The sequence below is a fragment of the Ornithorhynchus anatinus genome, chromosome 3 (assembly GCF_004115215.2).
Source record: "Ornithorhynchus anatinus isolate Pmale09 chromosome 3, mOrnAna1.pri.v4, whole genome shotgun sequence".
Classification (NCBI taxonomy): domain Eukaryota; kingdom Metazoa; phylum Chordata; class Mammalia; order Monotremata; family Ornithorhynchidae; genus Ornithorhynchus; species Ornithorhynchus anatinus.
In genome coordinates, this window is record NC_041730.1 from 128,101,813 (window position 1) to 128,117,193 (window position 15,381).

The 15,381-nt window shown below is 47.9% G+C and overlaps 1 protein-coding gene across 4 annotated transcripts in view; it reads right to left on the reverse strand.

The window, feature by feature from the left end:
• The window catches only part of ARHGAP22 (Rho GTPase activating protein 22), a 359,144-nt gene that overhangs the window by 22,026 nt on the left and 321,737 nt on the right, over positions 1-15,381 (reverse strand). For all 4 annotated transcript variants that reach the window (XM_029061129.2, XM_029061128.1, XM_029061131.2 and 1 more), the window contains 2 exons: positions 4,219-4,351; positions 169-242 (listed from right to left, as the gene is read on the reverse strand). In XM_029061129.2, coding sequence (XP_028916962.1) covers positions 169-242; positions 4,219-4,351 — 207 coding nt within the window. The remainder of the gene's footprint in view (positions 1-168; positions 243-4,218; positions 4,352-15,381) is intronic.

Here is a 15,381-nt window from a genome sequence, read left to right on the forward strand (position 1 = left end):
AGTTGAGAGGGTAAGTCATAAAAAGAAACACTCATTATCAAGGTGTCTTCGGCGGTGCAAGGATGAGGAGGAAAACTCTGAGCATTTGTTGGCCTTCAAATACAAATTTTTGCTTCCTCTGGAAACCAAGCCCTTAATCCACTCAAAATATAACCCGATGCCACTTACTTGCATATGTATTTGAGAAGGTTGTAGTTTGCCTGAGGAAGATTTTTCACTTGTTTAGTCAACTCTTGCGTACCCTTTGGGTTAAAAGAAAAAAACAACACGGTTATTTCCAGGAGAAAGGTTGGAATTGGTGATATTGCTTTGGATGCACTTGTAGCCAATGAAGAGTGACACTGGCCAAGTCACTTCTCTTCTCTGTGCCTCAATTACCTCATTTGTAAAATGGGGATTGAGACTGTGAGCCCCACACGGTCCAACTCGATTTGCTTATATCTACACCAGCACTTAGTACAGTGCCCGGCACATAGTATGCACTTAACAAATACCATCATCATTATTTTTAACACCACATCTCTTTCAGGTGGGCAGTTACCCTTGGTAAAGAAGAGGGACGAGGGCAAGACAGAGGGTTTTAGAGAACAGGGGTCCCACCATTAAGTACCCTCCTACTTAGGCTGGGAGCCTCATGCGGGACAGGGACAATGTCCAACCTAATTAACTTTTATAACAATAATAAAAATAATAATTGTGGTATTTGTTAAATGCTATGTGCCGGGCACTGCTCTATACGCTGGGGTGGATGCAAGCAAATAGGGTTGGACACAGTTCCTATCTCACATGGGGCTCACCGTCTTAATCCCCATTTTACAGATGAGATAACTGAGGCCCAGAGTGGTTAAATGACTTTCCCAAGGTCACACAACAGACACGTGGTGGAGCCGGGATTAGAACCCAGATTCTTCTGACTCCCAGGCCTGTGCTCTATCCACTAGGCCATGCTGCTTCTCCACCATGCTGCTTCTTGTATCTATCCCAGCGCTCAGACCAGTGTTTGACACTACGTGCTTAACAAATACCATAGAAAAAGGGTGCCCATCCCTTCCAGGCCCAGCCCTCTCGTCCGCCCACTTCCTCCCCACCCCGTGGGAACCTGCGCAGGCCCACGTCCTGCGACTTTCATCTGTGGCCGTGAGGATGTAGGGACTGTCACATTGTGGAGTCAAGCCTCCATTGGCCACCACTGCCTGTTAGGTGCCCTTGCCCCCCCTCTACCCCGCGGTAGTCACAACCACAGCAGCTGCGACAAAAAAGTCCGTCCAGCTCCCACGGGAAAGGCAGGGAGGGGACAGGAGAGTGTCAGTCGGCGGGAGGGGAAAAATAAAGGGGCAGAATTTCTGCTCTTTACATTGCCCACCGTTCTCTCTCCCTTCTCCCAGACAACCATCAGCTGCTTCTTGTTTCTTCCGGGCTTCTTGCTTCTTCCAGGCGGGACTCTGGCCAAGGCCCGGCATGTTAATACTAGCCCTCAGAGCCAACTCCCGGAAGGCAATCAGAGCTGCCCCCACTTGGAACGGCAGGAGGGAGGAGGAGCAATGGGCAGAGGGTGGGAGGATAGGGTCTAGCTCCCACTGGCTCCTCCTCCTCCATCAAGGGTTGGTGGTGTTATTTATAGTATTTATTAAGCACTTACTATCTGTCAGGCGCTGTACTAAGTGCTGGGATGGAAATAAGCTAATCAGATTAGACAAAATCCCACATGGGACTCACAGACCTAATCCCCATTTTACAGATGAGGTAACTGAGGCCCAGAGATGTGAACTGACTTGCCCAAGATCACACAGCAGAAAAGTGGCAGAGCCGGAATTAGAACCCAGGTCCTTCTGACTCCCAGGCCTCTGTTCTATCCAATAGTCATGCTGCTTCTCGTGTGTGTGTTTGTCCTGCTCTTTGGAGGTGAAGGACCCAATGGAGAAGCAGCGTGGCGCAGTGGAAAGAGCACGGGCTTTGGAGTCAGAGCTCATGAGTTCGAATCCCAGCTCTGCCACTTGTCAGCTGTGTGACTGTGGGCAAGTCACTTAACTTCTCTGTGTCTCAGTTCCCTCATCTGTAAAATGGGGATTAAGACTGTGAGCCCCACGTGGGACAACCTGATTCCCCTGTGTTTACCCCAGAGCTTAGAACAGTGCTCTGCACATAGTAAGCGCTTAACAAATACCAACATTATTAATTAACCCCCCCATTCTCCTCCACGAATGTCATCTAGCGGTCGCTGCAGAGATTTAAGGGTAGAAACTCAATCTTAAAACTCCCCTCCCTTCTCCCAGCACCTCCCCATTGGAGGGTTCACTCCTCAGGAGCCAGGAGACCCTGGAAGCCCATGGAATAATAATAATTTTGGTATTTGTTAAGTGCTTACTATGTGCAGAACACTGTTCTAAGCGCTGGAGTAGACACAAGGGAATCAGGTTGTCCCACATGGGGCTCACAGTCTTAATCCCCATTTTACAGACGAGGTCACTGAGGCACAGAGAAGTGAAGTGACTTGCCCAAAGTCACACAGCTGACAAGTGGCAGAGCCGGGATTCAAACCCATGATCTCTGACTCCAAAGCCCGGGCTCCTTCCACTGAGCCACGCTGCTTCTCTTAATGGAAGCCCAGGTGGTGGGGGTGGAAAGACAAAGGGGGACAGGACAAGAGTGAGAATGGGTGTACAAAAGAGGGTCTGGGAAGAAATCCTAGCTAATCAGTGTGCAAATATTTACTAGATAAGCATTTTATCTCTCCAGGTCCAGCTGAGCAAGGAAGACGGAACCTTTCCCCAAACCCCAATCGGGCACTGCTGAATTCTTATCACCAGGAAACCATGTGGGAATCACTCCCTCCTCTCTCCCCACACCCCACAACCCCTGGGAGCCCTGGAGAGGGGTCAGGGCTGATACCAGACGCCATCCCCAGAGGGTGGAGGCCTCAACTTTCTCTAAACTCACCTACTGGAAATGTGACTGTGTCACTGAGCTCTCTGATTCCCATCCAAGGATAGAGAAACCCAACCCAAAAGGGGTAGATTTTTTGCACCGCAGCCTCTGCTCCACCGAACGGAGATGCAGCGTGGCTTACTGGATAGAGCACGGACCTGGGAGTCAGGAGGACCTGGGTTCTAATCTCGGCTCCACCACGTGTCTGCTGTGTGGCCTTGGGCAAGCCACTTAACTTCTCTGGCCCTCAGTTACCTCATCTGTAAAATGGGGATTAAGAATGTGAGCGTCACAATGGGAGAGGGACTCTATCTGACCTGACTACCTTGCATCTACCCCAGAGCTTTGAACAGTGCTTGGCATATAGTAAGCGCTTAATAGATACCATAATTATTACTATTATTAGTAGTAATAGTATTCTATGGCACAGTGGACAGGTCTTAGGCCTGGGATTCAGGTAGTCATGGATTCTAATCCCAGCTCTACCACTTGTCTGCTCTGTGACCTTGGGCAAGTCACTTCACTTCTCTGTGCCTCAGTTACCTCATCTGTAAAATGGGGATCGAGACCGTGAGCCCCACGTGGGTCAGAGACTGTGTCCAACCCTCTTTGCTTGTATCCATCCCAGCACTTAGTAATAATAATAATAATGTTGGTATTTGTTAAGCGCTTACTATGTGCAGAGCACTGTTCTAAGCGCTGGGGTAGATACAGGGGAATCAGGTTGTCTCACGTGAGGCTCACAGTTAATTCCCATTTTACAGATGAGGTAACTGAGGCACAGAGAAGTTAAGTGACTCGCCCACAGTCACACAGCTGACAAGTGGTAGAGCCGGGAGTCGAACCCATGACCTCTGACTCCGAAGCCCAGGCTCTTTCCACTGAGCCATGCTAGTAGAGTGCCTGGCACATAGTAAGTGCTTAACAAAAGCCATCATTATTAAGCACTAACCATGTGCAGAGAACTGTACTGAGCACCTGGGAGAGAATACACAGGAGGGAATTAGTCCCGGTCCCTGTCCCTCAGGGGGCTCACAATCTAGGGCCCCTTCTTCTCTTCTCCTCCAGCTGGAGTCGACACCTGAACCGTTCCCAAGTGACAAATGCCTGTCCCAGAAACAGGCTCTGGCACCTCCCAGGAAGTCCGCCCACATGTCCGAACTCGACCCTTCCCGCTGCAGGGCAGGATGCTCCGTCCTCCGGGCCTCGAGGATGACAGACGCCCGCGGAGCCGGGGAACCGCCGTCTCTCGGCAGGGTCTTGGAACGAGGCGGGAAGAGAGGACTCACTGACCTCACCCTCATCCTTGGAAATCAGCTGGGCACAGGAGAGGAAGTCTTCGTATCTGGCGAAGGGGACGACGGGCTCCGGCAGCTCCCGCAGGTAGAGCTTGAGGAGGGAGGCGACGGTGTGCACGTCAGTGGAACTGCAACGGGAGCAGAGGGGGGAAGAGAGGAAGCTGCAGGACCGCCCTGTTCTATGCCTCTGGGTCAGTCGCTCGGGGTTATTGAGCACTCACCGTGTGCAGAGCACTAAGCGCTTGGGAGAGGACATTTTAACAATGAACAGACACACTCCCTCCCCAAGCCGAGCTCTGCCACGTCTTCCCGGTGGTGGTGGTGCGGACACCCAGCTGGAAAAAGTCCCCGGCAGAAGCACCCGGGCATGGCCACCTAAGGCAGGAGGGAAAATGCCCAGAAAAGCCCAAAGTGACAAAGAAAGTTCAGTTTGGGAAATGGGGTGCCAATTTAGCACAGGGAAAGGGTGTCAGTCGATCAACCAACAGTATTGAGTATTGTTAATAAGATGTACATTCCCTTGATTCTATTTATTTTGTTTAATGAGATGTACATCACTCTGATTCTATTTATTTGCTATTGTTTTAATGAGATGTTCTTCCCCTTGACTCTATTTATTGCCATTGTTCTTGTCTGTCCGTCTCCCCTGATTAGACTGTAAGCCCGTCAAACGGCAGGGACTGTCTCTATCTGTTGCCGATTTGTACATTCCAAGCGCTTAGTACAGTGCTCTGCACATAGTAAGCGCTCAATAAATACTATTGAAAGAATATTTATTGCTATTGTTTTTGTCTGTCTCCCCCAATTAGACTGTAAGCCCGTCAATGGGCATGGATTGTCTCTATCTGTTGCCAAATTGTACATTCCAAGCGCTTAGTACAGTGCTCTGCACATAGTAAGCGCTCAATAAATACTATTGAATGAATGAATGAATGAATTGAGCTCTTCCTGTGTATAGACACTGCACTAAGCACTTGGGATAGTCCAAAACAGAGTCGGTGGTTGCGATCTCTGCCCACAAGTAGCTCACAGTCTACAGGGGGAGATGTAGTAAAGTAGATGAGGGGGAAGAATATTTACATGAGTGTTGTGGGGCTGGGGTGAGCATCGAGTTGCTTAAGGGGTACACACCTAAGGACGCACCTAGAAATTGATTTTAGCAACTGTCTCCCCACCTAGATTTTGCGCTACGTGAGGGCAGGGATTGAGTCTACTTAAGCTACTGTCCTCTCCCATGCAGCATGGACTCGGGGAAAGAGCATAGGCCTGGGAGTCAAAAGAGACCCTGGTCCTAATCCCGGCTTTCTCATGGGCCTTTAGGCCACAGCTTCCTCCTCTGTATTTTTTTCCTCTTTTAATGGAATTTAAGTGCTTACTATGTGCCAGGCACTGTACTAAACTCTGGGGTGGACACAAGCTAATCAGGTTGGATAACATTCATGTGACACATGGGGTTCGGTCACCCTCTTAATCCCCATTTTACAGGTGAGGTAACTGATGACCAGAGAAGTAAGGTCACTTGCCCAAAATCACACAGCAGACAAGTGGCGGAGTCAGGATTAGAACTCAGGTCCTCTGCCTCTCAGGCCCGTGCTCGATCCAGTAGACCATACTAGTCTAGAGGCCATCCACTAGACCTGTAGACTGTGAGCTCATGTGGGTAGGGAATGTCACTTAATTGTTGCATTGTACTTCCCAACCACTTACTACTAATAATAATGTTGGTATTTGTTAAGCGCTTACTATGTGCAGAGCACTGTTCTAAGCGCTGGGGTAGATACCGGGTAATCAGGTTGTCTCACGTGAGGCTCACAGTTAATCCCCATTTTACAGATGAGGTAACTGAGGCACAGAGAAGTAAAGTGACTTGCCCACAGCTGACAAGTGGTAGAGCTGGGAGTCGAACCCATGACCTCTGACTCTGAAGCCCAGACTTTTTCCACTGAGCCAACAGTGCTCTGCACACAGTAAGCACTTAATAAATATGATTAAGTGAATGAATGAATGCGGTTTCTCTCTCCCACTTAGCCTAGTAGCTGTATGTGAGACAGGAACTGTGCCTGATCTGCTCATCTTATATCAACCCCAGTATTTAGCACAGTGCTTGGCATATACTAAATGCTCAATCAATCAATGGGATTTATTGAGTGCTTACTCTGGGCATATGGTATTCACCCACTCTCAGTCCCACAAGCACTTGTGTGCATATCCATAATTTCTTTCCTTATGTTTGTGTCTGTCTGCCCCTCTGGACTGTGGGTTTGTTGTGGGCAGGGAATGCATCTAACAACTCTGTCACACTCTTCTCTCCCAAGTGCTTGGTGAAGTGCTCTGCACACAATAATTGCTTATTGATAATAATAATAATGGTGGTGGTATTTCATTCAATAGTATTTATTGAGCGCTTACTATGTGCAGAGCACTGTACTAAGCGCTTGGAATGAACAAGTTGCCAACAGATAGAAACAGTCCCTGCCGTTTGACGGGCTTACGGTCTAATCGGGGGAGATGGACAGACAAGAACGATGGCAATAAATAGAGTCGAGGGGAAGAACATCTCGTAAAAACAATGGCAACTAAATAGAATAGAGGTGATGTACATCTCATTAACAAAATAAATAGGGTAATGAAAATATATACAGTTGAGCAGACGAGTACGGTGCTGAGGGGAGGGGAAGGGAGAGGGGGAGGAGCAGAGGGAGATGGGGGGAAAAGAGGGTTAAGCTGCGGAGAGGTGAAAGGGGGGTGGTAGAAGGAGTAGAGGGAGAAGGGGAGCTCAGTCTGGGAAGGCCTCTTGGAGGAGGTGAGTTTTAAGTAGGCTTTTGAAGAGGGGAAGGGAATCAGTTTAGCGGAGGTGAGGAGGGAGGGCGTTCCGGGACCGCGGGAGGACGGGGCCCGGGGGTCGACGGCGGGACGGGCGAGACCGAGGGACGGTGAGGAGGCGGGCGGCGGAGGAGCGGAGCGTGCGGGGTGGGTGGTAGAAAGAGAGAAGGGAGGAGAGGTAGGAAGGGGCGAGGTGATGGAGAGCCTCGAAGCCTAGAGTGAGGAGTTTTTGTTTGGAGCGGAGGTCGATAGGCAACCATTGGAGGTGTTTAAGAAGGGGAGTGACGTGCCCAGATCGTTTCTGCAGGAAGATAATAATAATAATAATGTTGGTATTTGTTAAGCGCTTACTATGTGCAGAGCACTGTTCTAAGCACTGGGGGAGATACAGGGTCATCGGTTTGTCCCACGTGAGGCTCACAGTTAATCCCCATTTTCCAGATGAGGTAACTGAGGCACAGAGACGTGAAGTGACTCGCCCACGGTCACACAGCTGACAAGGGGCAGAGCCGGGAGTCGAACCCATGACCTCTGACTCCAAAGCCCAGGCTCTTTCCACTGAGCCACGCTGCTTCTGAGCCGGGCAGCGGAGTGAAGAATAGACTGGAGCGGGGTGAGAGAGGAAGAAGGGAGATCAGAGAGCAGACTGACCCAGTAGTCTAGCCGGGATATAACGAGAGCCCGTAGCAGTAAGGTAGCCGTCTGGGTGGAGAGGAAAGGGCGGATCTTGGCGATATTGTAAAGGTGAGACCGGCAGGTCTCGGTAACGGATAGGATGCGTGGGGTGAACGAGAGAGACGAGTCGAGGATGACACCGAGATCGCGGGCCCGAGAGACGGGAAGGATGGTCGTGCCATCCACGGTGATAGAGAAGCCTGGGAGAAGACCGGGTTTAGGAGGGAAGATGAGGAGCTCAGTCTCGCTCATGTTGAGTTTTAGGTGGCGGGCCGACATCCAGGTGGAGACGTCCCGGAGGCAGGAGGAGATGCGAGCCCGAAGGGAGGGGGAGAGGACAGGGGCGGAGATGTAGATCTGCGTGTCATCTGCGTAGAGATGGTAGTCGAAGCCGTGAGAGCGGATGAGTTCACCGAGGGAGTGAGTGTAAATGGAGAACAGAAGAGGGCCAAGGACTGACCCTTGAGGAACTCCAACAGTTAAAGGATGGGAGGGGGAGGAGGCGCCGGCGAAGGAGACCGAGAATGACCGGCCAGAGAGGTAAGAGGAGAACCGGGAGAGGACAGAGTCCGTGAAGCCAAGGTGAGATAAGGTATGGAGGAGGAGGGGATGGTCGACAGTGTCAAAGGCAGCAGAGAGGTCAAGGAGGATCAGAATGGAGTAGGAGCCATTGGATTTGGCAAGAAGGAGGTCACGGGTGACCTTAGAGAGAGCAGTCTCGGTAGAGTGGAGGGGACGGAAGCCAGATCGGAGGGAGTCCAGGAGAGAATGGGAGTTAAGGAATTCTAAGCAGTGATTGCAGACGACTCGTTCTAGGATTTTGGAAAGGAAGGGTAGTACGGAGATAGGGCGATAACTGGAGGGGGAAGTGGGGTCAAGAGCGGGTTTTTTTAGGATGGGGGAGACGTGGGCATGTTTGAAGGCAGAGTGGAAGGAGCCATTGGAGATTGAGTGGTTAAAAAGTATAGTAAAAATAAAGTATTTGTTTGCTTACTATGTGCCAGGTACTGTTCCAAGTTCTGGAGTGGATACAAGCAAATGGGGTTGGGCACAGTCCCTGTCCCACACTGGGCTCACAGTCTCAATTCCCATTTTATGGGTGAGGTAACTGAGGCATGGAGAAATGAAGTGATTTGCCCAAGGTCACACTGCAGCTAAATGGCAGCGCCGGGAACAGTGCCAGGCACATATCGCTTAACAAGTACCATAATCATTATTATTATTATAGAACCCTTGACCTTCTTGCTCCCTGGTTCATGCTCTATCCACTGCACCATGCTGCTTCTCAGAAATACCATTAAGTGCTCAATAAATACCACTGATCAACTGATCGATTGATCTAACACTCCCCCACTGACCAAGATGTTTATACATGGTTTACATGGTTTTAACTTTTGTTCTTCATAACAACCACGTTAAAAGCAGGCAATAGGTCACAGACTCTGCAATGTCAGGATTGTCCCACCCAAATGAGACCACCTATTCACCTTGGTCATGTCTTACTCCAAAGGGCAAGGTGTAGTCATTGACAACAGAGTCCTGAATTTCAATCAGTCCATTGGAAGTAATATCAATTGCAATATCCCCTCCAATGATAATAATAATAATTCTGGTACTTGTTAAGCACTTGCTATGTGCCAAGCACTGCTCTAAGTTCTGGGGTAGATAAAAGTTAATCAGGTTGGACACAGTCCCTATCCCACATGAGGCTCACAGTCTCAATCCCCATTTGACAGATAATGGAACTGAGGCCCAAAAAACTGAAGTGACTTGTCCAAGATCACACAGCAGACATGTGGCAGAGCCGGGGTTAAAACCCATGATGTCCCGACGCTCAGATCTGTGCCCCGTCCACTACGCCAGACTGCTTCTCTAGTCTGTAGATTATAAATCTGTGGGCAGGGAATGTGTTTTATTGTGATACTCTTCCAAGTATTCTCTCAAATATTAAGTACAGTACTCTGCACACCATAAGCACTCAATAACTATGATAGAACGATGGATTGATTACTCTGTGCAGATCTCTGTGCAGATCACTGTACTAGCAGCACTTGGAAAAGTACAATATAACAGAGTTGGCACAGGCAATCCCTGCTCACAAGGAATTTACAATCTAAGGGAAGAGAGATATTTAAATAGATTAAAGATAGGGGAAATAGAGAAGAATATTTATGTAAGCACTGTGGGGATAGGATTAAGTATCAAAATGCTCAAGTCATAAACAGCAAAATAAATGTTTTTTGATTATGAATTGGTCGAACTAGCTTTTTGCATGGTTCCAAGGAAGCCCTGTATCTTGTTGGATGAAGCAGTGTGGCTCAGTGGATAGAACACGGGCCTGGGTGTCAGACCAATTTGGGTTCTAATCCCAATTCTGCTACTTGTCTGCTATGCGACCTTGGGAAAGTCACTTTACTTCTCTGGGCCTCAGTTACCTCATCTGTAAAATGGGGATTGAGACTGTGAGTCCCATTTGGAAGAGGGACTGTGTCCGACCCGATTTGCTTGTATCCACCCCAGTGCTTAGCACAATGTCTGACACATAGTAAGTGCTTAACATTGTGATAATAATAATAATATTATTGGTGCCTAATAAGCACTTAACCAAATACCCTAAAAAACAGGCTGGGCACCAAATGTGACTAGACCACTTTGTCCAGTCAGCAATGAGCTGCCCGCACCCAGATCTGTACCCGGACAAGGAATTCCTAGAGAAGAAGGAACTGAACGCTCACATGCCTGAGCCAAAGCCCCTTCAGGATTGGGATCCGGTGAGGACAGTACAAGTTTTCTAAGCTGTTTTTGCCCCTCATGGCTTCGTCACTCCAGGCCAGCCTCACCCATGGCTGCCAAACAGGACTGCAAACAGAGAGAGTGGCAACAAATGGACTGCTGCTTTGAACAATAATGCCACAATCTGACTCCTTTCATCTGAGGCTCTAATGTGAGTCTAAGGGGTAGGTGGACTAATGCCCCAATAGATCCTCCACTATCCTCTGTGGCCAGTGGTCTATTCTGGAGAGATAAGCCAAAGAAGCTTCACTAACTTTGGGAATTCCCTCCCCTGTCTGGGAAACAGACCCCCAAGATGTGAGGCAGAAGCAGCACGGCCTAGTGAATAGAGCACGGGCCTGGGGGTTAAATAGCTCACAGATCTCAAAGCAATGGGCCAGAGAGAGCAGACCATGGGAAGCAATGTGGCCCAGTGGAAAGAGCATGGGCCTCGAAGTCAGAGAGCCTGGGTTCTAATCCCAGCTCTGCCACTTGCCTGCTGTGTGACCCTGAGCAGGTCACCTGTTTGAGCCTCAGTGGCCTCATCTGCAAAATGGGGATTCAATATCCGTTCATTCAATCGTATTTAATAAGTGCTTACTGTGTGCACATTCACATTCCCTGCCTACAGTGAACTTACAGTCTCTGCTCTCCTATTTAGGCTTTGGGATCTGATTACCTTCTATCTGTCCCAGCACTGAATACAGTTCTTGGTAGACAATAAGGGCTTAACAAATACCACAATTATTATCATTATTATTGTTACTACTAACTAAACTTGCAGACCCCTGAGAGCACCTCTCTTCAGTGCAGGGTTAAAAATCTACTGGTTGCAGTTGGGGGTGGAAAGAGAGTTTGTTTCTTTGCAACTCCCAGAGGCACTAATCCAATCTAGATAAGGAATTCCTTTAGAGGTGAACAAGAAAACCTGAAACAAAACAGCAGGAGCTAAGTAAATTGTAGCTCTGAATATCAGTTTACAACCTCTTTACTTCCATAACCTCCAGCCTCAGATACTACCTTAATTCAGATTATATTAAGGTGTCTATTCCTCTCTCCTTATGAGGAAAGGTAAAGGCTGGGGGATAGTAATAACGATAATGGTGATGATGATGAAGATGTTGATAATGATATTTGTTCAGTGGTATTTGTTAAGCACTTACAATATGCAAAGCACTGTTCTAAGCGCTGGGGGGATACAGGGAGATCAGGGTGTCCCATGTGGGGCTCACGGTTTTAATCCCCATTTTACAAATGAGGTAACTGAAGCACAGAGAAGTGAAGTGACTTGCCCAAAGTCACACAGCTGACAAGTGGCAGATCCGGGATTAGAACCCATGACCTCTGACTCCCAAGCCTGGGCTCTTTCCATTGAGCAACACTGCTTCTCTGCTTAATATGTGCCAAGCACTTTACTAAACACTGTGGTACATACAGTACCACATGCTGGAGAAGCAGCATGGCTCAGTGGAAAGAGCATGGGCTTTGGAGTCAGGGCTCATGAGTTCGAATCCCTGCTCTGCCACTTGTCGGCTGTGTGACTGTGGGCAAGTCACTTAACTTCTCTGTGCCTCAGTTCCCTCATCTGTAAAATGGGGATTAAGACTGTGAGCCTCACGTGGGACAACCTGATTCCCCTATGTCTACCCCAGTGCTTAGAACAGTGCTCGGCACATAGTAAGCGCTTAACAAATACCAACATTATTATACAGTATAATCAGGTCCCACATGTGGTTCACAATGTAAGTACAAGGGAGAACAGATATTGAATCTCCATTTTGCAGATGAGGGAACTAAGGCGCAGAGAAGTTGAGTGACTTGCTCAAGGGCACACAGTGGTTAAGTGGCAGAGCCGGGATTAGAACCGGAGTCCTCTGACTCCCAGGCTCGTGCTTTTTCCATAAGGACGTGCTGCTTTTAGCGGGATATAAAGAAATGGGCTAAAATAACTCCTTCCGAACTTATTCTAAAATGGCAATGAGATGACACATTGCAGAGATAATCTAAATCAAACAGTGGTGTTTATTGAGTGCTTACTGTATGTGTAGCACTCTACTAGACACTTGGGAGAGTGCAATAGAGGTAATAATAATAATGTTGGTATTTGTTAAGCTCTTACTATATGCAGAGCACTTTTCTAAGCGCTGGGGTAGATACAGGGTGATTAGGTTGTCCCACGTGAGGCTCACAGTTAATCCCCATTTTACAGATGAGGTAACTGAGACCCAGGGAAGTGAAGTGACTTGCCCACAGACACACAGCTGACAAGTAGATATAGGGTAATCAGGTTGTCCCATGTAAAGCTCACATTTTTTAATCCCCATTTTACAGATGAGGTAACTGAGGCACTGAGAAGATAAATTACTTGCCCAAAGTCACCTAGCTGACAGGTGGCAGGGCCGGGATTAGAACCCATGACCCCTGACTCCTAAGCCTACTACCTCTAGAGATGGTAGCTACGATTCTTGTCCTCAAGGAGTTTACAGTCTAGTTGGGGAGACAGTCATTAAAATGCATTCATATGGGGAAGCAAAAAAGAGTACAAGGATATATACACAAGTACTGTGGAAGTAGGGGTGAATATCAAAGTGCTCAAAAGATACAGATCAACCAAAAACACAGAACACAGAAATGGGGGAGAGTTGAGTGGGGAGATGAGAGATAAATCAAGAAAGGCTTCCTGGCGTTCCCAGACTGAGCTCCTCTTCTCCCTCTACTCCCTCTGCCATCCCCCCTTTACCTCTCCGCAGCTAAAGCCTCATTTTCCCCTTTCCCCTCTGCTCATCCACCTCTCCCTTCCCATCCCCACAGCACTGTACTCGTCCGCTCAACTGTATATATTTTCGTTACCCTATTTATTTTGTTAATGAATTGTACATCGCCTTGATTCTATTTATTTGCCATTGTTTTTAGGAGATGTTCTTCCCCTTGACGCTGTTTATTGCCATTGTTCTCGTCTGTCCGTCTCCCCCGATTAGACTGTAAGCCCGTCAAACGGCAGGGACCGTCTCTTTCTGTTGCCGACTTGTTCATCCCAAGCGCTTAGTACAGTGCTCTGCACATAGTAAGCGCTCAATAAATACTATTGAATGAATGAACAGACGTCAATATCCACAAATAAAATTACAGATATGTACATTAGTGCTGTGGGGCTGGGAGGGGGGAAGAGCAAAGGGAGCAGGTCAGGGTGATGCAGAAGGGAGTGGGAGATGAGGAAAGTTGGGGATTACTCTGGGAAGGCCTCTTGGAGGAGAGGGCCTTCACTAAGGCTTTGCAGCAGGGGGTTGTGGGGGCGTAGTAATTGTCTGGTGGATTTGAGGAGGGAGGGGGTTCCAGGTCAGAGGCAGGACGGGGATGAGGGGTCAGCGGCGAGACAGGTGAGATCGAAGCCCAGTGAAAAGGTTAGCACTAGAGGAATGGAGTGTGTGGGCTGGGTTGTATTAGGAGAGACGAAAGGTGAAATAGGAGGGGGCAAGTGGTAGAATGCTTTAAAGCCAATAATGACGAGTTTTTGTTTGATAAGGAGAAAGAGGAGAGATTTTTGAAGAGTGGGTGACATGTCCTGAACATTTTGTAGTAAAATGATCCGGGCAGCAGAGTTAAGTATGGACTGGAGTGGGGAAAGACAGGAAGCTGGGAGGTCAGCAAGGAGGCTGATGCAGTAATCCAGATGGGATAGGACGAGTGATTGTATTAACATGGTAGCAGTTTGGATGGAGAGGAAAGGGTGGATTTTAGCAATGTTGTTACGGTGGGACCGACAGGATTTAGTGATGGATTGAATATTTGCGTTGAATGACAGAGAGGAGTCAAGGATAATGCCAAGGTTACAAGTGTGTGAGAGAGGAAGGATGGTAGTGTCGTTTATAGATATGGGAAAGTCAAGGGGAGAACGGGTTTGGGTGGGAAGATAAGGAGCTCTGTTTTGGACATGTTAATGTTTTCTACCCTTCTATAAGATCGTTGTGAGCAGGGAATGTGTGTTTATTGTTATATTGTACTCTCCCAAGCACTCTCTGCACACAGTAAGCACACAATATGATTCAATGAATGAATGAACTCCTAGCCCCATCAGTAAACTAACCAGCCAACTATTGTTAATATTGATATGTTTAATGTTAATACAGCAAGGGAAGCAGAGTAAGCTCTTTGTGGGCAGGGAAAGTATCTTCCAAACCGCTTATACTCTCCCAAGTGTTTAGTACAGTGCTCTGCCCACAGTAAGCACTCAATGAATACAATAGATTGATTATGACCTAGTGGAAAGAGTACAGAACTGGGAGTCAGAGGACCTGGATCGTAATCCTGGCTCTGTCCCTTGCCTGCTGTGTGACCATGGGAAAGCTAACTAGCTTCTCTGTGCTTTGGTCTCTTCCTCTGTACAAAGATGATTAAATACCTGTTCTCCATTCCTATTAGACTATGAACCTGATATGGAGCAAACACTGTGTCTGATTTGACTGTCTTATATTAGTGCTTAGTAAGCACCTAACAAATACCACAATTTTTACTATTAATAAGGGCTCCCCCCAGAGTAAAGTCTTTCCATGTTTTAGTCCTGATCATTAGAGACATGACAGAATTTCTTTTTTTTATGGTATTTGTTAAGCATTTACTATGTTCCAGGCATAGAACATAAAGATGTCCACAAGATGCCCCCAGTCTTAATCCTCATTTTACAGATGAGGTAACTGAGGCACAGATAAATTTAGTGACTTGCCCAAGGTCACACAGCAGACCAATGACACAGCTGTGTTAGAATCCAGGTTCTCCTGACTCCTAGGATTGTGCTTTATCCACTAGGCCAGGCTGGAAGAGAAGGGAGAAGGCAGTCTCAAAATGAAAAACTCACAATACATGTCCACACACATTGACTCACACCCACACA